Below are 26,212 nucleotides of genomic sequence, written 5' to 3'. Positions count from 1 at the left end.
CGCTCGTGTTTTCATGGCGTGTGTTCATTACATATTCAAGCCCATTACATTCCTGATCAATAGCAGCTTTTTGAATAGTCATTCCATTTTTTATTTTTTTGTTTTTTAATGCAGCACGCTTCGGTAGCTTTCTTCTACAAAGGTGCAGAACCAGGAGCAACTAAGCAGTCTTTCTGTGAGAGGGGTTTAGGAAAAGAGCATTTGCTGGCTGCTGGATGGCATTCATACACCCTTCCTATCCCATTAGGATGTCTAGTTGTTGCTCTCCCAGTTGCTCACCTTGGATAAAGGACAGCACTTGTATAGAAGGATATTGGATACAAGATCCTCATCCCTTTTCCAGTTCAGGCTGGCATAGATTGCATGAGTATTGCATGAAGTGCCTCATAACTATTTTAGGTTTATTAAGCTCATTTCAGTGACCTAAGCTAGCAGTGATGTGGGTGAACCTACCCTTCAAAGTGTTTTGTGCCCTAGTCTCTCATTTGCTTCAGTGGGTTCTCTAAGAAAGGAGAAAAAACCCACGTTTGGTCTCAGTAGTACTTGTATCAGTACATTTTGACTTCACTGTCTTATTGTAAAGAGTTAAAGTATGGTATGATTGCTCATGCAGTGTATTTCCAACTGCATTCTGTTTCTGATTATAATTCTCTTACGAGAAAGTTAATTTATACTAGGAAAATGCTAAGCCAGTGATAAACATACAACCAATTGATTTTTCCTGTCCTAGTTAGCTAGTACTGAAGATGTTTTGATTGCTGATTTAGAAGCAGGAGAAGCATTATAATTCCATATTTTACTATCATTGCTAGCACTCTTGCTGTGGTCAAGTAACGATACTGTTCTTGCCTGGCTGAAATGGCCAAAGAGGCCCTTGTTGCTGGGAACTGCATGTATGGCAGTTACTGTTGCTGGCAACTGTGTTCGTTGAGGTCAGTGGAAAGACTCCCATGACTTCATTGAGGTTTGAAATTGAGAAACTGAATCTAAGTTTGGATGCTTATGAGGTATCATACTGCATTGTCATGGAATCGTTCAGCTAAATGTGTAGGTATTTTTATATTTCTTATGTAGCTATACTTGATTTTATGAAGACTTAATGCTAATTCCAAAACAAATACTCTCCAGGCAGAAAAACTGCAGAGTCAGATCCGTAGCTCTTTAAAAACAGTTTGTGCTGGGGTGTGAAGTAGTTCTTACTAAATAAGAATGCAAAATAATGATCATTACATCACCATATTTATGGTCCGTTTATGGTCCGGAATATCTCTTGTCACCTTTTCGTGCTGTATTTGCTTTTAGAATAAAAGCACAAGTGTTCTCAAGGCAACTCTGAAAACAGGTGGACATTAATTAGAATCTTTTAGGCTGAAAACAACAGGATCACATATCAAAAGGATCACATATCAACATCTGAAACTTGCAGCATGCCTGCAGAAATACTGTAATGGGGGCCCTGATAAGTTATGCCTGGAGCGATTAAAAACTGCCATGCTTACTTTCAGCATACATTGTTATTTAAATGAATACCATCTTATAAAACATGCTTGTGTTTTTTGTAACCAAAAGATTCTGAAAGGCCAGTTTTGGACCCATACTTCACATTCTGACAGTGCTTGAATCCATTTGTTGCGACATGTTCATTGCTATTTTTAACTTGTGTAATAAGAATTTAATCTTACTTGTTACAAGCTGCATCATACTGAAGGCGTTCAAAAAGCTTTATAGTACATAATAAATAATGCTGGTCAGTATCTTACGAGGCCTATATTTTTTTTTCCCCTCGAGAATGCTACCAGATATGCATAAAGCCCATATCCTATCTGCTTCCCACATACAATTCAAAAGCAGGATACAAACTACTGAAAACAAATGGGGAGGGGGTGGGAGAAGTCACACCATATTCGCTCCTGTTGTGCAACCGTTTTACTTCACAGCAGTTCCATGACTTTCTTATTTGTGGGAAGGATGGAGTGAGGTAGAAACATACAAACTGCTCTTCTAACCTGTTTGTGGCTCTAAAATTGGTTCAAAGTCTCTGAGCAGGGCAGGCAACTGGGTGAATGTGATTTTCAAGTTCAGTGCAAGTACGTACAACTAAGTATATATTATATCACAAGTCATAGCCTGGCAATGCAAGTAAGTGGAATCTACGGGCAGATCTGTATTTACCTATCTTAAGAATTTTCATGAGTATACCAAAAAGTTCCTGATTCACAAATCGGCATGGCTGCACCAGTAAAAGATTCTTAGTGGATACATGTGGTTCTTGTGTACTGCATACTGGTTGAATTCTGTGTAGCTGTTCTACTTTATTCTGCTTTTGCTCTAAGCTCTTAATTTTGATAGGTGTACCATGAAACCCTTCCCCAGTCTCACACATGTTTATTCTTCTTGTAGTTATAACTTTGTCAACTGTCTTCCTTATTAGCCGAGATGCCCAGACAATTTCCAAAGCTGAACATCTCTGAGGTTGATGAGCATGTACGACTTCTAGCAGAGAAAGTATTTGCTAAAGTTCTCAGAGAAGAAGACAGCAAAGATGCGTTGTCACTATTCAGCGTGCCTGAAGACTGCCCTATTGGGCAGAAAGAGGCCAAGGAAAGGGAGCTGCAGAAGGAACTGGCAGAACAACAGTCTGCGGAGACAGCTAAAAGGTTTGTTCAGTAGTTTCTTTCTTAGTGGAAAACATTTTTAAATGAGTTTGAGTTAATATTGAAATATCTGGCAAATAACATCCTGCCTCTTATTACTTCAGAAGAAAGTTCAGCAGCAGGTACCAAGGGCACCTGTGTGCTATCCTCTGCTGTGCAGAAGGTGTGGGGATGAGTCCTAGGGAGCTGGGATTGGTGAGGTTGTCTCGGCTGTGTTTCCAGCAATAGCATAGGTACTGCTTATGCAAGTTTAACAGACAGCATAGCTGGGTGGAAATGAACACAACCCAAAGACTCAAGTCAGAAAAAGGAACACTTTCTGCTCCCCCTTTATTCTAGTTTAATTTGGAAAACGAGAAAATTTTGTCACAGAGAAAATGACAGTGGTATGATATTTCTTTTAGTCTAGGTAAAAATAGATGAAAGCGAAGACTTCACATTTAACATCAAGGGAGAAGGTGAAAAGTGTTATTGGCATAATGAGGTTATTTGTAGGTTTCCTTAACTCGGAGATAAAATCTAACCACTATTAGTCATAAAAACACACATCTTGAATTTTCTCAGGAAAAAAAAGTCCACCCATAAATCTAATAAAGCCAAACCTCCTGTGAAAGAGCTGGCCTTACCCTGGTGTCAGGCTGTTCCAGTGTCTGAACTTCAGTGGACTGGCTGGACTATTCCCTAGAGTCACGTGAGCTCAGCAGCAGTCTGACACCAAATGGCTTGGACATATACAGACTCTTCGAAAAGCAAGCAAACAAGGAAGCCTTTGAAAGTGATAGCTAAACACGTGTACCGGGTTAGCTGCAGACAATCAGTTGGGCAATGCTTGGCATCATATTTCTGGAACGGAAGGGAGAAGAGTTAATTTAGTTAAATTAAGGTATGACACACTGATGATACAGGCTGAGACTTCTGGTTTTGAATTGTACAAGTGGGTTTCCCAGTTGGCATGTTCATAGGCATAAACAAGCACAGAAGGGAAAACTAGATGTTTTCATTCAAACAACTATTTGGTATCTATTCCTCCTGAATTTAATAAGTTTCACTTCTAATTTGGGAAATTGTCATACAGAAATACATTCTGTCAAACTGTACCTCAAGTTTTGTACCAGTTTAACTGTGGGAAGTGGGATATTATAAGTATGTTGTTTACAAGTGGGAACAGAACAAGTATTCATCCCTGTCCCGCAGGACTGAAGTGTACTTCAAGGACAGTTACGTGAGTAAAACTTCTGTTGGTTTCAGTTGTAGTTGATCCAGCACTGCTTTTCAAGAATTTCATACTGATTTGTAAGGTGGCTGCAAGTACTTGAGAGGATGGAATTTAATTATAGGGTATTAATTATACCAGCACTCCATGGTCTTCAGAATTTCACATAATATGCAACTTTGAGAGAGTATTCCAATATTCCTTTCTCTTTGTTAGTGGTTTTTACTATAATTTTAAGGTTTTGGCATCTAGTTTATAAAACAAGGAACTCTTTCCACAGTGTGAAAGAAAGTGATATCACAGCTAGTTTATAACATAGTTACTTATTATATAAGTATTTAAAATACATTTAAATAAATGTAAACTGAGTTAAAGAAATTAAATTTTTGGAGATAATCTAAAACTTCACTTGAGGTATTACTTCACTGAGAAATACAACATTATTTTTTTTAGTGGATTTGTTGGACGTACACAGCCGTCACAGTTTCATCAAGAATTCCTGTGTAGTCATTCAGTTAAACTCGGAAGAAAAAAGATGAGCAAGTAGTTATTCCTTAGGCAGTGTTTGGTGAGACTTGAGCAAAAGGCTAATAGTTATCAGAGTAATACAACATAGCAGGCTTTGACACACAAGTCCATTCCTTCCCTCAGGGCACTAAATGGCTGAATTTGTAAGAAGCGAAACAAAACAAACATAGGGCATCTTACAGGGATAGTAAATAAATTCTGGCATATTGTATTCATGTGGAGGGTAAGTGCAATTGTGTGTATCAGTGTCATGAGAAATGTCAATAGGAAAAAGCTACAAGCACAAATATTTTGTGGCTGACCTTTTTTTCCTGCGTTATGAGAGATAGCATTTGTAAAATTTCTTAGGAGGTGATTTCTTTGCTGTAATCAGTTTACCAGTGTATTCAGTGTTCTATACCATGGCTTATTTTATGCTTTACATCATGAATTTGTAGGAAGAAAAGTTTCAAGATGATTCGATCCCAGTCTTTGTCATTACAAATTCCATCTCAGGAATGGAAAGCACCATCGGTCAATCCTGTTCTGTCTCCTGCAACGCCAGTTGTTCCAAGTGCTTTTCTGCCAGTCCAAGTGCCATACGATGTACCAGAGTTTCAGAGAGTTTCAATTAGTGGGGACTACTGTGCAGGGGTAAGAAACCTTTTTTTTCCCCCTTTCTATGTTGGGAGGAGAAGAGGGAATGCCAAACCACAGGCAGCTAATGTACATGAAGTGTGACATGACAGTGTATAATGGCTCCCTGCAACAAACTGTAAATTGCTTTGTGAACGCATCAATTTGTAAAACAGTTAAAGTTGAGGTCAGGTCGTTTTATACTTTTTATCTATTGGATTTATTTTCTTATTTATGATAAAAGCATAATCAGGCATTCAATAAATGGGTAATACACTGTAGGAGGAAAAAAGCCTGTGTATTTTGCACATTGTACTTGGACTCTGCTTCTGTCACTGGCTTCCTGAGATCTTGGGCAAGATCCATACTGTGAAGCTTCTACTTTCTGGAAATGCAGTCTCCTTGTTACTGGTGTGGATTCAGTTTGTTGCTAAAACTGCTGTTCTGTTTTTGTCAGTATTTATCCAAGCTTTCCTTTCAGGTTACAGTTGATGATTATGAACAAGCTGCCAAGAGCCTGGTGAAAGCTCTTCTCATTCGAGAAAAGTATTCACGTCTTGCCTACCATCGCTTCCCAAGAATAACATCTCAGTATTTGTGTAGCATGCAAGATGAGAAATGGAGGGTTGAGGATGAAGTGTATCCAGGTGAATATCCTTGTTCTCTTTAAAATGTAGAATTAAACCCATGCACTGCTGTAGTAAAGGTAAGTTGGATTTTTGTGATGATCTCTTCTGAGTGTCTTTGCCTCTGTAATTTATTCTGTTAGTAAGTGGTGGAGAATTACTGATGGACCTGAGTTATAAATCCTGTGTCCAATCTGAAACTTTAAAGCTGTCAAAAGCTAAAAACCCCCATACTAGATATTCACTGATATTTTTGTTTTCTCTGTTTTTTGGTAAGGAGTACACTTATGTAGCTCCAGGAAAAAGCTATATGGGTATGGTTTAAAGTGAAGTCATTTCTCCTGATCTTGGCATACTGAAATTAAAGGGATTATGAGCTCATCTGCATTGTAAACTGAAGCACAATACAGACATGCCTGTTAGCAAGCCCTGAGTCAGTAATTTCATAGGTATGGTACCCTTACCAGGTTGAGGCTGAAAGCTGTATACTCATATTTGTTGGGCATTCTGCCCAGTTTAATAAACTCTCATCTCTCAACAAGACTTATTAGGTTGACCGTATTCTCCACTATAAATGTCACAAGTGATATGTGTTGCTTAAGTGGGTTGTGTCTTGAAAGCTTTGCTTGTGCATTAAACAGTTGGAACTGCTAGTTTTGGATTTGTGTGTGAGGAGTAACCTTTGGTCTGTACAAGTTTGCCACTGTAGATGTGTCCATATTGTTTGCAATGTATTCTAAGCCATAAAGTGACATTTTAAATCAAGTACCCTCTAGCTCAATAGTTTAAAGAGGGTGAATTAACATGTTTTTCGAGCATTTGTTATGCAGAAAGAATGTAAAGAATATTCAAAACAGGAAAGATATTTTGGAACAGCTGGAAGGGAGATGTTTTAAAGCTATTATTAAGTTAATAATTTTTTTACAGTTGTAATTTTTAAACTTACTATCTCATTACATGATGTCTTAATTGGCATAAATTTGAGCTGGATAGTTACAAACTGATACCATTCTTATCTCTAATATCATACATTCAGGTGCTCTAAGTGACTAAAAGGACCAGATAATTACTTTTCTGTCTTGGCTTAACTGAACAGGTAAAAGAAGTAGTCTGATAAGTCTGAGCCCAACAGTGCAGTTCAGTTGACATAAATGTGGTCGAGGCACATATTTTACACTGGTTGCAGTGGTAAGATATTGTAGAAGCAGAATTGAACATTCACTAACATGAGCACTAGTGTTTAAGTGTTCACATAAACTGAATCTCCCAGAAGTGTGTGCCTTTACCTGATTCTCAGAAGAAAAACCCCGAATTGTTATTTTTGTAAAGGGATTACAAAACTGCACTGAACAAATGCCAACTGTGCTTCTGGTACTTTATGATTTTGGTCATGATTGGAAGGCCAAGGGGAAAATTGTAGTTGTGTTTTACTATCTCTGGCTTCTACACTTCTTGGTTCTATTAAAAAAAAAAAAAAAAAGTAAAAATAGTCTTATTTAAAAAAAGCAAATAAAGACAGACCCTAAACACAAACAAACAAAACCCACAAAAAACCCCAATAAAAACGCAGCAAACCCAACCAACCAAACCCAGATAAACCCTACAAACCAACCACTGCCTAGGTCAGAGTGAGAAGCACTGAGTCTTAAGTTATTTCCTGCTCAGTGGATTGTGGGAATGGCAGAGGTAAAGTAAGGCACAGCCTGTTCTTTTCTGACAGATGTTTCAAGATGAGAACAACTGCGTTACTATGTGCTTAAATACAAACTAACAAAATTACTACAGTGAGTCAGAAGGTGGGAAAAAAATATGGTGGGTATTAAGTCAACAGCTGTTTTTTTTGTTCAAAAATCTCAATTGTACTTTCAACCATCCTAATTTAAGTACTTCTGAAAACTTACTTTGAAACTTGTGCCATCATACATTAATAAAAATAGTATTAAATATATTTATACATTGGTTCAGAGAACTCTAACGTATAGTATTTGAAAGAAGGTAGGCATTTAGCTGAGAGAGGGACTGCAATTAAAGCCTGTCAGGATAAAGCTGTGTTGTAACAACAGGTCTTTTATAGTAAGTGAAAATGCGATTTTTAATAGGAAAATTAAGATCTGTTAGAAATGAAGCATTATAGAAGTGGGAAGTCCTTTTTGTAATTACTTTGCCTTTTATGCAAGCTATTTTCTGTTAATGTAAATTTATTTCCAGATTTCCATTCACCCCCAGAAGAAAACGAAGATCCTTACAATCTTGATGATGCTCCAGACAATTTGGATTATGTTATCAAGATAAAAGGTGGCATTCCCTTTGTTTACGATAACAAAGAAATGATGGAACTCAATGAGCCTCGGAGTCTGCCATATCCTGACCTTGAGACATACACCCTTGACCTGAGCCACGTTCTTGCTCTAATTGCAGATGGGCCAACGTATGTTTCTTTCTTCTCTGCCCCTTCAAGCTGCTGGTTACCTTTAGTTTTAATACTTCTCACTTTTGCAATATGTAATTGCTCAGTAGACTTATCCTACAGGACTGTTTTGGTTTGCTCTTAAGCATTACTTAAAAGCAAAAAAAAAAAACCAACAAAACAAAAAACAAACAACCCAAATACAGATGTATCTCATTTCTTTAGTTTATCTACATCAACCATGGCACAATGAGAAGCAGTTAACAGAGAAGCAAGAAATTGACCAAATGTTCCCATTGAAGTCAGATCTGATCCAAATTTCTGGAGGCATGGAAACTGAAACTTGAACCTTGCCTCTTTTGCTTTGGCCTGTACTGAATCTGAGGTTTTTTCAACAGTTGTCTGGAATTTCTTCATGTCTATTCTACTTTTGCTGCATGAAGAGAAACCTTGAATTTGTAGAGCGTACAGAACAGCTCAGAAACATAAATACCCAGTCTGATTTGTTCCAGATGTGAATTGCCTGCTCATGTGTTGCAAAACTGATCCATGCACGCACAATCAAGATAGGTCTGAAACCTCCCAGAACCATCAAACTCCTGGGAAATCTCTAAAAACTAGAAACTTAACAACTCTAGAATAGTTGCTGACATACTGGTGACAAAGCAGTGTCCTTGCTCAGTACATAATGAAAACATGTACATCCAGGTTTTTTAGTTTACTTCCCAGCTGAGGGCTGGAACCATCAAGGTTTCTGCTGGCCTCAACACTGGGAAAGGAAAAGAATCCACCTAGAATGGAACAAAGCAGGAACCTGACTGTTCTTCCAAACTATTTGCCCTGCCTCCCAGCACTACATTTCTAGTCCTGCCTTAGGGAGATTATCACTTACAGTGTGACAAGTTAGTCACACCGGATGCATTCTTTCCCTTTGACTCTTGTGTCTGACACCTGCAGCGTGATCTGTCTGCCTTGTGCATTGATAGTGACAAAGCAGATGGGCTGAACAGAACTGCCCCATTCCCTAAGAGCTTTTTCAAAAGCCTTTGTTTCTGCCAGCATTATCAGCACTGCTGCTCCAAATCAAAGCTAGTTTGATTATGCTTTGTTTACAGTATGCAATGGGGAAGTGCATTTCCAGTTTCAGTGTGTTCTATTCCAAGAGACAGGTAACTGAGAAGATACAGGACAAGGAGGAAAAAGTTGAAACACAAGTCATACTGAAGACCCTTCTTTTTGCAGCTTTTGTTAACAGCCTTTATCAGGGAGCTGTAAGTAGGAAGGGTCTTGGAGGACATATTCAAACACGCAGCACCTTTGTGAATGTAGGAGCAATTATCTACTCCTTTCACTTCTTCAGATTAAGCTTTCGCAGGCTGATTCACACTCCCTGATAAATAAACACAAACCAAAAGGAAAAAGTCTTCCCAGTAATTCTGTTGCATAAGCTCTTTATGGTTTCCCCGTTTGCAGTAAGTGCTTTCCTGCCACTTATGTCTGTCACACATGGGGCTGCTTGGAGATCAAGAACCCATTACTCTTTAAGCTTCATTGTTCTTTAACTGGTGAAAATCTCACCCCTACTCCTCAGTTTTTCGGTGTCTTGAATAACAGTATAACCCAGGAAAGACTTCCTGCAGCAGGCAAATGCGTTTTAATCAATATCAGATACGAGACTATGTTTGAATTGGATTTTCAAGTTTGTGATGGGATTTGTGTCCCACTGAGGAGAGACTGTCAACAATAAAGCGGAAAAAAGAAGGCTATTATATGACTAGTGCTACAAAAATATTGTAGATTCACTAAGAATTGACAGATGGTGAAGGGAAAAAACATGTCACTGGTTAAAAATAGAAACATAACAGAAGATGAAAGTGAAAACAAAGTAGGCAAGCAGGAACAAACCCATGATTTTTCAAAGAAAAGCAAAAGAAAATACTTTGTAAAAGTATTTCTACACAATATATGTGTTTTAAGGCATTAAAAAATGTAAGTGTATTGGATCATAGCTTGGCTGCTTATATTCACATTGAAAAGCAAATAAACTGTGGAGTTGTGGGTTTTTTGGTTCTGGGTTTGTTTTTTTTATTTATTTTAATCATATCCATAGTGAGCCATAGTCTGGATTCCTGGAGGTTTATTATGTATGAGGTGATCTGCTCTGTTGGAGGTATAGTTTGAGAGTAGTAGCAGCAATTGACATCACATTTGATTACGGGCTTTATGCTTTCTCTGATCATCATTACTGAAAGAACTGCATTTTATGCAGCGATACAGTGATAAATACCTGGACTATTTAAAGGATGTAACACAGTTCTGTAGAGTTTGTTTGAGGTTTGGTCTGAAATCATATTGGCTATTGATTGCTAGCCAGTAGGATAAGAAGAATAGATTTGTCGTGTTCTTCATATTAAAAAAAACAAACCCAAATAATTTTTTTTTTTACTGTGAAAACTTTCAAGTTCTTTCTAAACTTAAAATAGAAATAGTTTAAGGCTGATTTTTGTGTTTTCTTTTACAGGAAAACATATTGTCATCGGAGGCTTAACTTTTTAGAATCTAAATTTAGTTTACATGAGATGTTAAATGAAATGTCGGAATTTAAAGAATTAAAGAGTAATCCCCATCGAGACTTTTATAATGTGAGAAAGGTAAGTGTGAAAAGGGGTAAAGGCATGACGTTGTTAGTAGGAGTTCCAGTAATTTTGCTTTTCTTGTGTGATGTGGTAGATGATATCCATGAAGTGGTGTGTGAATAGTGCTCAATTGAACTACGTTATTTTAAGAGTATTAAAATTGTTCTACATGGGAGCATGCCAGGAAAATGAACTTGAATGCAAGTGGGTTAAATGGATTACGCTAAATGCATCTGTTTTACTTGTCCAGAATCAAAGGAGCTTAATTGTATGTAGATTGCTTAAAAGGAGTGAAACAAAGTTAATCAAATGAAGCTCACTTGGATTATGAATAAAAATATCCACATGGAGGTTCAATTTATTTTAATTAATTCACTTGAATTCAGTCAAGTGCTTTTTCCTGCTTCCGTGTAGGTAAGTCATACTAGACTGTAGTAGGAACAGCTGTATAGGTTTTGGATGAAAATTTAACTTCATATTGAAAATAAGCATTTAAATACATGTCAAAATGAAAAAGGCCTCCCACAGAAACTGAACTGAGGGTGTGTGCTGCCATCAGTATCTGGTAAAAAATGTCTATGAGATCTGAAATAAGTTATTTGAGTTACATTCTTAGCTGTCTCTGAGATACACTGGGGTGTAATTAGAAGACAGGGGAATGAGGGGGCTGATTTAATTTCCTGATGTATTCACACCTGGGCGAGCTGCCTTCTCTTCAAAGCATGGAAGCACCAGTGTTAGCCTGCTTCTGTTTGCTTCCCTTTCTTGAACTTAAAGAGGAAGTTAGTGGAGAGAGAAGGCTTGTTTGATAGGTGAGATTGCTTCACAAAGCAGTAATTGTTGCTGGTGTTTTTAACCACTTCAGGCCCATTTTGCATTGTTTCTATATGCACCTGGAAGACGTAGTCCTTATGTTGTAACTTCAGGGTTTAGATCAGTACTTTAATCCTTCTGTTCATGTTCTGATTAGTGCTAGTACATCAAGAAGTCATTTTTGCTTTTTCCAATAGTGTCCAGTGTGCTGGCTACTGAATGTTTGCCACTGTTGTAATAACAGTGAAGTACAAAATCTGCTGAACACAAGTGTTTGATGGATGTACCCCTGTCTATCACAAGGCTAGAAGCAGATGGGTTGGTGGGCAAATTCTAATGAATTTCACACTTTTATCTGTTAAGTGTATGAACAGGAGGATCTATAAGCTAATTCACTCAAAGCAGGACTCAAGTGGCAGAGGCTTGACTCCTAACTTGACAGTTTTCTTGCATAACCCTGAAGAAGATACTTACTCTGTGCCACATTCAGATAAAACATTTCACTAGCTGACAGAGACATTAACAATAAAACACATGGTGACTGAGAGGTGTGAAGGACAGAGTTGTGGATCAGGTAACTGCCTTAGACAATCAATTTAATTACTGAGAAGCTGTAATTAAGAAGATTGTACTTGCTAAGTTCAGCTTTTGATTTAAAAGCAAATATTCAATGTCTCTGAACGTATCTTAATTATTTTCTAATTATTTACTATTAAATAAGCCAATCTATAAATGGATTAATGTTGTTCAAAACCACAAAATTTCCATCACTTCCACTCCTGAATATCCAAATTCAGGAGTGCGGGAACAAGCTTGCTCTTCTCTGCCAGAGATCATTCCTACTTGCCAGTTACAGCTTGCTGCACAAAGTTAGTCTTGCTTAAAATAGTATTCTTCTGAAGCAAGCTTACAAGTAGTATTTTTATGAAGCACTCTGAAAAGTAAACTGCATTGTAGGTAAAGTTCCTGCAAGTCCCCAGATAGAATCATAGAATAGTTAGGGTTGGAAAAGACCTTAAGATCATCTAGTTCCAACCCCCTGCCATGAACAGGGACACCACACACTAAACTATGTCACCCAAGGCTCTGTCCAGCCTGGCCTTAAACGCCTCCAGGGTTGGAGCATTCACAACTTCCTTGGGCAACCTATTCCAGTGCCTCACCACCCTCACAGGGAAGAACTTCTTCCTTATATCTAATCTAAAGTTCGCCTGTTTAAGTTTAAAGCCATTACCCCTTGTCCTACCACTACAGTCCCTAATGAAGAGTCCCTCCCCAGCATCCTTGTAGGCCCCCTTCAGATACTGGAAGGCTGCTGTGAGGTCTCCACGCAGCTTCTCTTCTCCAGGCTGAACAGCCCCAGCTTTCTCAGCCTGTCTTCATACGGGAGGTGCTCCAGTCCTCTTATCATCCTCGTGGCCCTCCTCTGGACTTGCTCCAACAGCTCCATGTCCTTTTTATGTTGAGGACACCAGAACTGGACACAATACTCCAAGTGTATCTTGTTTTCCCTATGTCTTGCTAACTCATTTAATGTTTGGATCTGTAACTTCCCCAAAGTGCTTCCTTCCTAGTAACAGTATTAGCAGTGAAACTTATAATATAAAACAGACACTTCTAGGGCTTATATTTTCAAGTTGTCTCTCTGTTAGTCAATCATTAAACAATGTGTACTACTCATAAGGAAAGCAAGAAATAGGATTCACCTCCCAAAAGAGTTGTTAGTGAAGTTCTCTGTTACATCCCTCAGACACTAATGTGGAAAACCTGGTGCAATCCATTTGCTTACATAAAAGAGCCAACGTAACTGATGGAAAATGCACAAATTAAAACAGTTATGAGTGTAGTGTCAGGGTCAATCAGTGAGCATGTATTGATTTGGGTTTTTTCCCCCTTCTCCCCTCTTTTTTGAGGTTTTATAGGAGTTCTTCAGTGAGCTCATTTATTTAATAAATCCCAAGATAAGGCTCCTACTAAATAAGGAAAAGCATGCGTATATCTTTCATAGTGTACTTAACCAGAATGCAACCAAAGGTATGTTTTGCACTGATTAAGCTGGAACTGGAAAATTGCCTTTTAATAACCTGACAAATGCATCTATAGACTGATAAAGACTGGCTGGCTCCATTTGGCTCTCCACAGGAGGTGGACAATTGTTTATGTAGGAGAATGCTAACTTTAGAGAAGACTCTTGAGTTTACCATCAGCAGGGCTTTCCTACCTTCTCTGGCTGATGAACTGAAAAACACAGTAAAAATAGATTCTCCACAAGAGCTGTTCTTGTTATTAGGAACTTTAGTTTGTCTCAGTTGTTATTTCTATGGGGAGGTTGTTGCTTTTTTTGTTTTTTAAAAAAAGGTGAAGCCAAGCTACTTGTTTACCTAACATGTACTTGCTGCCTCGATAACATACATCTATGTACTGTGTTTGATACAGTTTTATAAAGAAGAAAAAAATCACAGCATAAGCCTCCTTCCATATTCTTTCTCTCTCCAGCCATTATTTCAGTCTGTCAGCACAGCACCACCCCCCCCCCCCCCCCCCAGTATCTACTTACTGACAGTGAATGTGAAGAATTATGTGATAGCACTGGATTCAAAGGACAGGAGTGCCTCTGTGCACTTCTGTTAGTAGTACATGTAATGGTGCCCTACCACTGTTACCTGGCAGTAAAGCTGTACTTTGTGCTTTCAAAGCACTGTGCATACTATTTCTCCTCTCCTGTCTTGCAGAGATGCTGAGGTAAGTTCTTGCGTCTACCCTCAGTCTTGCAAAGTAAGCACACAGGGAAAGCCATCAATCATTGTAATGCAGAAATTCTGTAGAGATCATAAAGCTTTTCGTCTGTCATTTCTTTTAATAATAAAAAGAAGTTAGTTTCACTTCACAGCGGTGTATTTCTGTATTTGTGTGAATACAGACATCATAGGGCTTGATTCTGTGCATCTGCAATGCATATAGCTGCACAGGAAGCTGGAGATACGGGGATTTGCATCTCCTGTCTCTCCTGGTTTCGGTGTTGTTCTGGATGCCATGAGCATGAATGAGACAAGCTCCTGAGGGGTGCTGCCTGGCTTTAGGGACTATTTCAGCTGCCAGGAGCTTTACTGAGCTACCTTCTGTGCTACTCTCTGCAGAGTATTTTATGTCTCCTGCCTCTTATCCCTGTTACAGAGCTGTGAGGAAAGAATCAAACTCATTTTATTAAGCTGTTGCATTCTAACCGAAAAGCTAGTGTGGTATGAATATATTGGTGAGCAGTAGTAGGATGTAGAGTGACTTCCCTTCATTCCAGCATTGAAGTAAAGGCTGCAGTGTCAAGTTCTTGAAGCCCAGAGCTATTGGGGTAGAAGTGTTTCTCTGTTAAAGTTCATGTGTTCGAAAATGAGGTAGTTTGCAAGTGTGGATACTACTTACTATACACTGGATGATGTACTGGGTAAGTTCAGTATCTTTAAAAGGGCTGCCCTTGGCATTTGTCTTTGCTGTATTTATCACTTTGAATCTAGAGCATATGCCTAATTCAGTGCAAAACTATTTCTGACATGTACAGAGAAGCCCTGAAGTAGATGTTTTGTGGAGATCTGAGATGGTGGAAGAAAAGAGAAGCAATACAGGAAGATGAGGGAGGCTGAGTAGCTTAGGGAAGCTGGTGCTGGCAAGACATGTTTTGGAGGGCAGTGAGAACTTCAAGCTGGAAGTTGCACACACATGTAACTATCTTGACTGAGAAGTATGAACATTTCATCCACAAAGCCTGAAGACAGAATGGCATGGGTGGTCAGGTCAGCAAGGAAAGAGCTAGCCTGAACTGAGAGTGTGCCAAGGAAGACAGCCTGGCTTCATTACATGGAGAATTGCTGAGTCATCATCTTTTATTTGCAAGAAAGTGATGTCCACCATTGCTTGAATGAGGTGATGGAGTTAAAAGAATTAAGGAAAGCTTTGTGTCAACAGTTGTTAACTCATTTGTTAAAAAGCTGAATTCACTGACGGCATATTAAATGGTCCAAGATAGGCTTCTGTCAGTCAGTGTGGGGTTGGGTTTTTTTCATTTAAGATTAAGGTGACCTTGAGTAAAAGGTTTTCTTCTGTGGGAGGGGACAATAATAGCTGCAACAGGAAGTTTGGCTAAGGGCATGCAGCTGAGGTTTTTTCTACTAAGGGGAAATTGGGCTGAAGTGGCACTGTATCAAATTTGGAAATGCAAGCAGAATGTTTGCAAATAGAACAAATAGACCTTATGGTAGAGGCTTGTTACTTAGGGCCCAGAAAAGCCTCAGCTTATTTCATGTATTGTATGAAGAGCAAAATAGCAACATCTTAAACTGGGACTGGTTTTATCTTTTGGTGGGGAGAGAGGAGGCAAAGCGGGCATTTGTCACTTACATGAACTCAATCTGTTCAAATTCTTTTAGTAGATGCCCTTCACAGTAAATAACAATGAAATTAGAAACAATGTCTTAGCATGACAGCACTTCAAATAAAGATAATAATTTTAAAATCCATAACCACATCAGACCATATAAGCTATGTCTAAGGATTCCGTGTTCAGGTGCTTCATGTAGGTAGGATTGCACCCTGAATTGTGAAAACGCACAAAAGCATACCCACTGATTGATTCTGTGTTAGGGTAGGTCACAGCTTAACTCGTTAAACCTTCCAAAAGGTTGCATTCCTTCTAAAAGCAATGAAGAAAAAGCTGTGTGATACTCTTAAGACTTATTGTTACTGAGGTTGCTGCTTTCCTGAGGGTCAGAATATACTGGGTAGTTAATAAAGGTAGCCAAAGTACTGCATATTCCCTGGAGAAAGCGTGAAAGAAACTCCAGGAAAATCTTTTCACTCTTGGGAAATAAATGTTTTTAGGGAGATGGAGGAGGGGATAAAAAATAAAAAGGAAAATCTTGGTTCTTGGAGAATAAGGCTGGCATGGTTAGCTCAGCTATAGAGCTATGGGTGATATGCTTGTGGGGACAGGGGACGATTTCACAGGAGCTTACTGAGTTGCTGAGGCGCACTGGAGAATCATTTATCAGAGGGAAGCATGACTCTAAAAGAAGTGCAGTTACTACTGTGTCATGTGATCCTTGCATCCAGGCAAACGAAACAAAAAGTCTCCTGGCTGTGTGTCCTTGCCCTCCTAACAGTGGTGAATTCATGCTGATGTCAATAGAAAGGAAACGTTTTGTTTTGTTCTTTCAAGACTCATTAATTCCAGTAGCTGAGCCACCGCTGGAACTAGTGCATTCTGAAATTCAGTAAACTACTCTTACTCATGTTCCCTAACCCTCATATTCTATGCTTATGACTTGCTTTTTCTGAATGTTTAGAGCTTATAGGGCATCTATTATTTCATTCTCCCACATAAGTCAACCAAGCCTAGTAGTTTGTAATATTTCACTGGTCCAGAAAGTGTACACTAAACAGTATTTGTTTCTAAAACAAAAGTGCACTTGGGTTCAAATATCTATATAAGTAGTCTGAGGAATGTAATAGTATGTTAAGTGGAGCTGTTTATACTATTTTAGACACAGCATTGTTTACTGTGCATTAGTACCGTACCTCATGTTATGTACTTCAAGACAGTAATATGTCTCTTGCTTTTTCATTTAGCTGTAAAGTGTCTAGTATATTTGAACTGGGCAGCAATTAACAATTAAGTGTTCATGTTTAGGATTCAGTTTATATCCTGGTCTTTAGTTACACTATTAACATTCACGTGGAGATACATTTACCCTTACAAGGCTGCAACAAATTCTGTATGTATAAACTGAAATGGAATGACTACATATGCCAAATAAACCAGTGGCATTTCTGTGGAGTGTATGTCATAGCAAAATTGAGGTCTACATTGCAGGGTTGTGGCTGTTACTTGTTCAGGTATTCCATGATGTGTTTCCTAATGGTCCTTAAAAGCAGAGCAGGATGTCAACTACTTATGTTGGTGAAATCTGAAATCTCCTATTTCCTTTTGTGACGTTTCTTGGGAACGTTGTCAGTATTTGGGGTTTTTTTAAAGCCTTTAAATGCAGACAGCAAAACTGGGTGCATTCTGACAGCTGCATTACCAGTGCTGTGCAGAAGCAAGATTATTTCTGCTCTGAAGCTCTTTTTTACTCCGTATAAGAAGTTAGAGCAGCCTACAGTTTCACATAAGACCTCATGAACAAGTGTTAACTTATGATTCCAAACCATCGCCTACCAATATCTAGGGCAGTTCTGCATGGTGCTTTTTTAGACTTACTATCTGAACTGTGTATCATCTTGAAACTTGTATTACAAACTCATTATCTTGCTTCCTACTCCTTCTGCAGAACCATTCCATCAGTTGGTCTTAGAAGACTTGTCTCCAGTACCAGACAGTTGGTGCACAAGGCAGATGTTAGAAATACAAAATGTTAGCGATTGCTTCTGACTACATCCCTGTGCTCACGGCCATCTGCGTCCAGGTAGAGCCTGGGCTGGAGGAAAATGGGAAGCTTAGCAGACAGACTGCATGCAGCACTGCAGCTTCTGAGTGAGCTGCAACTGCTTCTGCCAGGATCTGGCAGTCTGGAGTTGAAGGCAGTTTCAGAGTGTGACAACCTGTCCCCAGGGCCATTGTGCTCATTGTGTGTCAACTGTGAAATCTAATCAGAACAGTGATTTGTTTTGGTTTGGTTTTAAATTGATAGCAGTTTGTTGGTAGAGTAATTTCATTAGTCTACCTAGGACATGCATTAGGCTGTTTTATTGTTCAGTCAGAATTTCTCAAGGGAATTCATAACAAGTGGACCCTGGAGCAGCAGCTTTGTTGCTCCATGCACTGGGTATTGCTGTGCTGGTAGGTTCCTTAAGGCCGTTATCCTAGCTAAGGCCTATTCTTCCCTTTCAGGTACTTGGTCCTTGTTAGCTACAATTAGTATTATCTGCCTTTTCAAACAAGAAGAGTTGGGGAATACACCTGATTTTCTTCTTTCTCAGTGTAGTTAAGATAATAAACCCTTGACTGCAAGCAACTGCAGTGGATTCATTTTACATACCGCCTGGTAGCACGAAGGCATTACACATACTGAAGGGAAAACTTAAGTCAACAAACAAGCTCCCAGTCTCATCAGTTGGTTCTTTGGATTGTGTTCTAATATAGGCTGCTCTAATAGATACACAGGCTCTGAGCAAAAGAGAAGCATACCTGTGGAAACCATTTGGTTCTTGTCTTTTTTCTTTTTTTTTCCCCTAAAAATGGGACTTCAACAAAAACTGCAGGAGGGCTCTTCTGTGGAGCTTGCGCTTCCCTTGGTGTGTAGAGAGATCTGAAGAAACCAAAAAATCTGTCAGCATTATGAGCTGCTGTATTATAATTAAACTTGGAAAAAACAGTGACAAAATTTCTCACTTGTGCGTTTTGCAGTTTGAGTGACCTGAGCTGTTCTGTGTGGTTGAAATAAAAACCCCCAAATTATGCTTTTGGAAGTGGCTAAGAACTCCAGGTTCTTTTAGCCAGAGAGGGTGGTTATGACTGCAGTCTGTAACTAGAAGGACATCATCGTTCTATGGATGAAGTAAAGAATACTAAAGAATATTTAAGTATAAAATTTAATCTGAATCCAGGTTCTGGGATGAGCACTTACTATGTATCTTGTTTAAAAATATTTAAATAGGGAACTGTTAATTGAGGGCTGTTTCATTTATAGTTCTGCTTGTTGAATAATTCCTCCAAACCCAAAATCTCAGGGTTCTGAAACATTTTGACTTATTTAGGCACTAACCCTTTTGTTAGTTGGAGAATATTTTAGAAGGCTTTAGTCATTGTTGTCACTGACTTAGATACTTTACTAATTTAAGTTAATGTATGTGGATGATGAGCATGAATAACTTTTTGATTTCAGGTTGATACTCATATCCATGCTGCTGCTTGCATGAACCAGAAACACTTATTAAGGTTTATTAAGCACACATATCAAACGGAGCCCGACAGGATTGTTGCAGAGAAGAAAGGCAAGAAGATGACTTTAAAGCAAGTCTTTGAAAGCCTTCACATGGACCCTTATGACCTCACTGTAGACTCTTTAGATGTCCATGCAGTAAGTCTATCAAAATGACAAAGGAAACAAGAAAAAACTAAGTTTAAGTGTGAAATTCTGGTTTCTACAGTTTTTGCATGATAACTTATCAAATCAGAATTTGAACTCATGCATTACTTGGCATGTTTGACTTAAGTTAGCATAGGCTTTTTCTTTTATGTGCCTTTTATTGCTAGGCAATTTAATTTACAAACTATTGTGTGTACTTAAATCCATGGTTATTTGGGGTTTTTTTCCTCCTCCAGGGTCGTCAAACGTTTCATAGATTTGACAAATTTAATTCCAAGTACAATCCGGTTGGTGCCAGTGAGCTGAGAGACTTGTATTTGAAAACTGAGAACTACATTGGTGGTGAATATTTTGCTCGTATGGTCAAGGTAAGTAAGTTTCAAGCTTTTCCAGCCATAGAGAAGTTAAGGTTTGTAAAAGGTATGTGATGTTATAATTGTAGTTAGTGCTAACACTATGGTTAAGTGATTCCGAGTACTGGGCTTGCTCTGGCATTTGTCAGAGAAAGACCTCTGCTAAGTCAGCCAGTGCTGCTTTCTCAATCATTTTATAAGGTAGAAACTCATACACATAACCTCCATGTGAGTTTAAAGCAGTGTCGTGTACAGTTTCAAGTTAATGGAGAGCAGCCAAAAGTCAATTCACTGGCTTAATATTTTGTGAGGAGGTAGTAGGCTAGTGATAGCTGCTAGGGAAGGAGGGGCTAGGGCAATGCCTCTGCATAAAACTGTAACTGCACATGTATGCACAGGCTTCAAATTAATTTCTTACAACCAAAGAATTCGTAGTTTTCATGAACTAGATGTCAGCTTTTCTTATACAGAAGTGCTTGTCTAAAATTAAAAAGCCTTAAAATTGCTTACTACCATGGATTTTGGGTCAGATTCTCTATTGGTCTGCATATTTTATGTAGTCATTTACTACAGTTTAAATAGTATCATTCTGAGTTAACAATTTTAAACATATGTCTTACAAAGGTATTAGCAATAACTGCACAAGAATATTGTCCTCTAAATCTTAGTGTTACAATGTGTTACACTCAAATGATTCTGAGATAGCTTGCCAGCAGAATATTTAAATGCCTAAAATAAAATAATGGAATAATAGACAAAAGATTTCCTTTTTATCTTTAAAGAGTAAAAATACAATTACGTCTGCTTTGAGGAAAATAGAATGATAAATATATTACTAGCTGTAAATGATCTTCAGTGTCCATATTAAAGCAAATATATTTATTACTTAATAGGAAGTAGCCCGTGAACTAGAAGAAAGTAAGTACCAGTATACAGAACCCCGCTTATCCATTTATGGACGGTCTCCAGATGAATGGCTGAACTTGGCAAAATGGTTCATTAAGCATAAAGTTTATTCCCCTAATATGCGCTGGATAATTCAGGTTCCCAGAATCTAGTAAGTAATCAGGAGCTCTTGGTAATTTTAATAGTTTGAAATCATACCAATGATTTGTTTTAATTTCTGGTATTTCTTGGATGGTTTATGAGCTTTCCTGTAGTTCTATTTATAAGCAACAGCCTGAGGAATTTATTTTTGACCATTGCTGCAATTTTCCTGACAGTCTGGGGGTGGAAGACAGGAGATGGGGTTTGAATCTACTCTTCATAAAGCTATTCAAAACTAGTGTGAATTAGTTTTAAGTCTGAAGATAATAAAAAATCAAAAATTACAACTCGGTGAAATTAAGGTGCATTCAAAGGCAAGTTAAAACACAATTATTGATGAAAATAAATAACCTCTTGAATTCCATAAATGAGAACTGTTATCACCAAACTTCCTCAAGATCAGTGACTAAGTGACAGTGAACTTGGAAACGCAACCCTGATTGCTGATTTGCAAGCTTAAATCAGTATCAGTTTTTCTTAAGTTTTAAGCATCCTTTGAGACTTTAATAAATGGTTCTTTGTTTCTAATACATATATTATAATACAGTCTCCCATGATAATTTTGTCAGCCTTAAACCTGTGCTTCATGTTTTGAAATTGCACAGTTGGAATATGAGTAGAGGAAGAGCTGTCATGGTTGCATATATCCCCCAGAGCGTGCTTCTCATTAGGGAGAAAGTTTCTGTCCTTTAATTTCTTACGTACACAACGGAATCAACACCTTCATTAAGTCGTGCACTTAATGACACACTGAAATACTGTCCCTCTGTTCTGAGAGCCTCACTAAAGCAGAACATTCTGCTTTTGTATGAAGTAGTTAACAACTTTGGAAAACACAGTCTTTCAGGAGAGGTAATTCCTTATCTCACCTATTAGTACATGGATTGCTGTAAAGGAAAGGGTCACTCTTTTTGAGAGAGCATTTACCCTTGCATACTGTCTCTATTTTTGGAGTGCTCAGGAGCTCCAGCAGAGCCTGGGTGAAGCAGAGTGGCAGGAAGTGCAGGAAATGGAGCACAGAGACAAGCCCTGCCCTGACATAAACTTTTAATTTCTTAATCCCAGCCAGACTGAAGCTGTAGAATAAACTCAAGTAACAACAAATGTGAAAGTGGAGGAAAAATACAAGCCAATTAAAGAATGGTCAAAATTGTGTATTTATTCCTTTTCAGTGACATATTCAGGTCAAAAAATATTCTGCCTAGTTTTGGGAAGATGTTGGAGAACATCTTTGTACCTTTGTTTGAAGCAACAATCAATCCTAAAGACCACAAAGAATTGCACCTTTTCCTCAAATATGTAAGTATGTTTGGATTTTTCTGTCTCACATGCAACAGATCCTCTCCTACTCGTAAATTTTGTTTGTCCGCAGCTGTTGCAGACACTAAGATCTTCCTCCTCCACAGATTACTTGTATTACTGTTTTAAAGCTCTCACATGCCATTTAATGAAAGCCTGGGTAGGGTCCTGTTGTTAAATAGTTGCCATTTATTTCCCTGAAATAGCTCATCAGCTCTTTATTTGTCCTCTCCGTAATCCTCGCTATGACCAAAAGCCATTTGCACGCTTTTGTGTGGAGGGAACATAGTAATCCAGGATGTGCACTGTGAACTTGCCTCTGGGACTGGCCATCAAAAAAGAGGCAACTGAGAGGAAGCATTGTGTAGATCCTGATGGGACTCAGAAGTGGGGATGTAGCTGCTGGGACATGATGAAAAGACAGGGGAAGTTTAGGTTAGATCTAAGGAAGAAGTTCTTCACAGTGAGGGTGGTGAGGCACTGGAATAGGTTGCCCAAGGAAGTTGTGAATGCTCCATCCCTGGAGGTGTTCAAGGCCAGGCTGGACAGAGCCTTGGGTGACATAGTTTAGTGTGTGGTGTCCCTGCTTATGGCAGGGGGGTTGGAACTAGATGATCTTAAGGTCCCTTCCAACCCTAACTATTCTATGATTCTATGACATTTCCAAGTATGCCCCAGTGCAGAACTCTCAGGTTTCCTGGGAGCCTCTGGCCTTCAGCTGCTTTTCAAATAACAAAGCAGATAAGTTTAAAGGATTCTAATCTGGATCTGATGGAATCTTACAGGCATTTGTGCACCTGGGCCTCCCGTTTGTCTCAAAAGAAAAGAAAAAAGGGGCTGTGAAACTGCCTTCAAGAAAACACTCTGCTGCCTGCAGAGTGGTAGGAGGGCAGGACTGCTAGCATAAGGAGGGAAATGAAGATGCTTTGTACGAGCAAGTCCTGAAGCAAAAGTGACATTGACATTTGCTTCTTGAAAACACTGATTTCTGTCAGTCTCTTCTCCCATCAGGTGACTGGCTTTGATAGTGTTGATGATGAGTCCAAACATAGTGGCCATATGTTCTCTGACAAAAGCCTTAACCCTGACCTCTGGACCAGTGAGAAGAATCCCCCGTATAGCTATTATTTGTATTATATGTATGTGAACATCATGTTGCTAAACAACCTTAGACGGTAAGTAGTTGCTTTTCTCTTTTACAAGCTTCCAGAAAGAAAAATCAATAATCTTAGTCTCAATCTAAGTCAGTGTCTATCTAGATCATATATCTGTTGAAGCAAAGGTTATCTTGAATTATTTTTAATAGTCCAAAAGGAGCACAGAAGTTATTTTGAAAATGTTAACTGCAAAATGAATTCAAATGCAATATTCAGAAATTGTAAAGACATCTGGTTAATGTACTGGTTTGACACAAAACTGACTTGTTGACCTTTGCTTGGATTCATAGTGGATTTCCAAATATAATGTATCTGGTGGTAGCTTGTTATCTCCTGGTAATTCAGGAGGTACAACGTTACGTTGTGAAATACTGGTTTTAGGGCTGCTGCTGTTACTGAAGATAGACAGAGGAGGACAAAACTATAAACTGCACATCTAGCTAACTTACTTTCGCATGCTTGACTCATTCAGTTTTACTACCTTTGAGAGCAACGTCTAGGCGAGTAATGCAGAGGGGTATGATACTGAATGTGAGATCATGACTGTAAAAGCAGAATTTAGCATCAGGCTCAATAAAGCCTGAAACTCAGCATCAGGTTATGTTCCTGACTTTGTGGCTGACTCACCGAGTGATCTGCACAGCTGACTCAAATTGAGACACAGTGGGGTATCCACTGATACTACAGTGTCATCGCTTACTTTGCAAGGATTTGGTTCATTATTATTATTTATGAAATACTTTGAGATTTTCTTATAGGAGGTGCACAGACTTGTCATTTTCACAGGTCTTACTCAAGTTAACATTTAAAATGTTATTTCTTCTCTCCTGCTGTTACCTCAAGCATTTCTTTCTTGACCACCCAGTAGAATCAAATCTCATAATAAAAACATCGAATGGAAAGGACACAGGACAGAAGCTGATATCCAAGTCATCCCTTTCATCACACATTTGTTTTTTACCTCAAAATCATTTCAACTACTGTTTGAAAATCTCCCTAGGTTGTAATTAAATATTCTTTACAGCTAGGTGAGATAATGATACAATTCATCAATGAGTCAGTAAAACACTTCACCCTGTTAAACATAGTATTTAAGGCACCACAGCTAGCCCATTACAAGACTGTTTTATACTTTTGGTAGTATTAGCAAAGTCAGCAAGGGTGGATTACATCCTTGCATCCATTTCCAGGAGAAACATGACTGAACTTCCATCCTAGAAATTCCTCATTACTTTAGCGGTCCTTATTGAAATTCTTTGCTTTGAACATACCTAAATCTCTAAATACTTATGGGACATTTGTCTGCACTGAGTAATAGGGTCCATTATAGCCTAAAACCCAGCATAATTATTAATACAGATAATAAAAATAAAATAGTTCTAGAATTTATAGTGTGAAGTCTGGTGTAACAACTAACACTCCTGTGCAACTGAGGCTGTGGCTTTATGCTGCATTTTACATGGTGAGATGGCAGGTTGTCACTGCACTACGTAGTGTTGGCTAACTCTTGGCAACGTGCTTCCACTGCTTCCCTCATTTTGAATCTAGGAGTTACGCAGCCATAGGTTGCATCAGTTCATTTAGCTTTCCATCCCCTAGTTCCTGCAGCTGAAAACAGTTCGGTAACTGTTCACCCAGTATTAAACAATTGCTAAATGAGATGTAACCGGGGAAGGAAAGAAGGAAGACACAAATATGTTAGGTGATGGCAGGGGCTTGGGTATAGGGACCTGCCCCTTTCAACAGCAGCCTGATTAGATGTCACACCAAACTGTATGAGAATGTGTAACTTTTTTCAATTCCCATATTAATGATAATTATATGCAAAACAGATGAAGAACAGTGCATTAACAGTGCAAATTTGTTAGTGGAACTTGCTTTTTGAAAGAGGCATGTGTACTTTTCTGTTTCGACCACACTGTGGAGAAGCTGGGTCTATCACACACCTTGTATCAGCCTTTCTGACAGCAGACAACATTTCTCATGGATTGCTATTGAAGAAGGTAACCTAAACTAATTGCTATCTGCTTAGACATCAGTCACTAGTTCAAACAGCAGTCACCAAATTGACTTTATCTGGGCAGTCCAAAATCAATTTTCTTAGCAAGGCACAAGTAACTCTTCAGCTTTGAACAGAAATCTCACCCAGAGTACTTCGACCACACTGTGGAGAAGCTGGGTCTATCACACACCTTGTATCAGCCTTTCTGACAGCAGACAACATTTCTCATGGATTGCTATTGAAGAAGGTAACCTAAACTAATTGCTATCTGCTTAGACATCAGTCACTAGTTCAGACAGCAGTCACCAAATTGACTTTATCTGGGCAGTCCAAAATCAATTTTCTTAGCAAGGCACAAGTAACTCTTCAGCTTTGATCAGAAATCTCACCCGGAGTACTGTGTTCAGCTCTGGGACCTGCGGCATAAGAAGGACGTGGACCTGCTGGAGCAAGTCCCAAGGAGATGATGAGAGGGTTGCAGCACTCCTGTGAAGACATGCTGAGAGGGCTGGACTTTTTCAGCCTGGAGATGAGGAGGTTCAGGGGAGACCTTAAGAGCAGTCTTCCAGTGCCTAAAGGGGCCGACAAGAAATCTGGAAAGGGACATGTTTACAAGGGAATGTAGTGACAGAACAAGGGGTAATGGCTTTAAACTGAAAGAATAAATTTAGACTAGATATTAGGAGGAAGCTCTTCCCTGTGAGGGTGAGACACTGGCACAGGTTGCCCAGAGAAGCTGTGGCTGCCCCATCCCCGGCCGTGTTCAAGGCCAGGTTGGACGGGCGTG

At 38.9% G+C, this 26,212-nt stretch overlaps 1 protein-coding gene across 1 annotated transcript in view; it reads left to right on the top strand.

Annotated features, from left to right (window-relative positions):
* Positions 1–2,421: 2,421 nt before the first annotated feature.
* Positions 2,422–26,212, top strand: part of AMPD3 (adenosine monophosphate deaminase 3) — a 27,702-nt gene continuing 3,911 nt past the window's right edge. The window contains 11 exon segments of the mRNA XM_010009989.1: positions 2,422–2,657; positions 4,833–5,028; positions 5,492–5,657; positions 7,845–8,064; positions 10,565–10,694; positions 19,364–19,558; positions 19,804–19,935; positions 20,814–20,977; positions 22,140–22,266; positions 23,278–23,445; positions 25,292–25,426. Coding sequence (XP_010008291.1) covers positions 2,437–2,657; positions 4,833–5,028; positions 5,492–5,657; positions 7,845–8,064; positions 10,565–10,694; positions 19,364–19,558; positions 19,804–19,935; positions 20,814–20,977; positions 22,140–22,266; positions 23,278–23,445; positions 25,292–25,426 — 1,854 coding nt within the window. The 5' untranslated portion in view covers positions 2,422–2,436.

This window comes from Nestor notabilis, unplaced genomic scaffold, assembly GCF_000696875.1.
Source record: "Nestor notabilis isolate BGI_N333 unplaced genomic scaffold, ASM69687v1 scaffold18402, whole genome shotgun sequence".
In the NCBI taxonomy this organism is placed as follows: domain Eukaryota; kingdom Metazoa; phylum Chordata; class Aves; order Psittaciformes; family Psittacidae; genus Nestor; species Nestor notabilis.
Note: the sequence above shows the minus strand (reverse complement) of the source record. Positions and strands in the feature narration are given on the sequence as shown.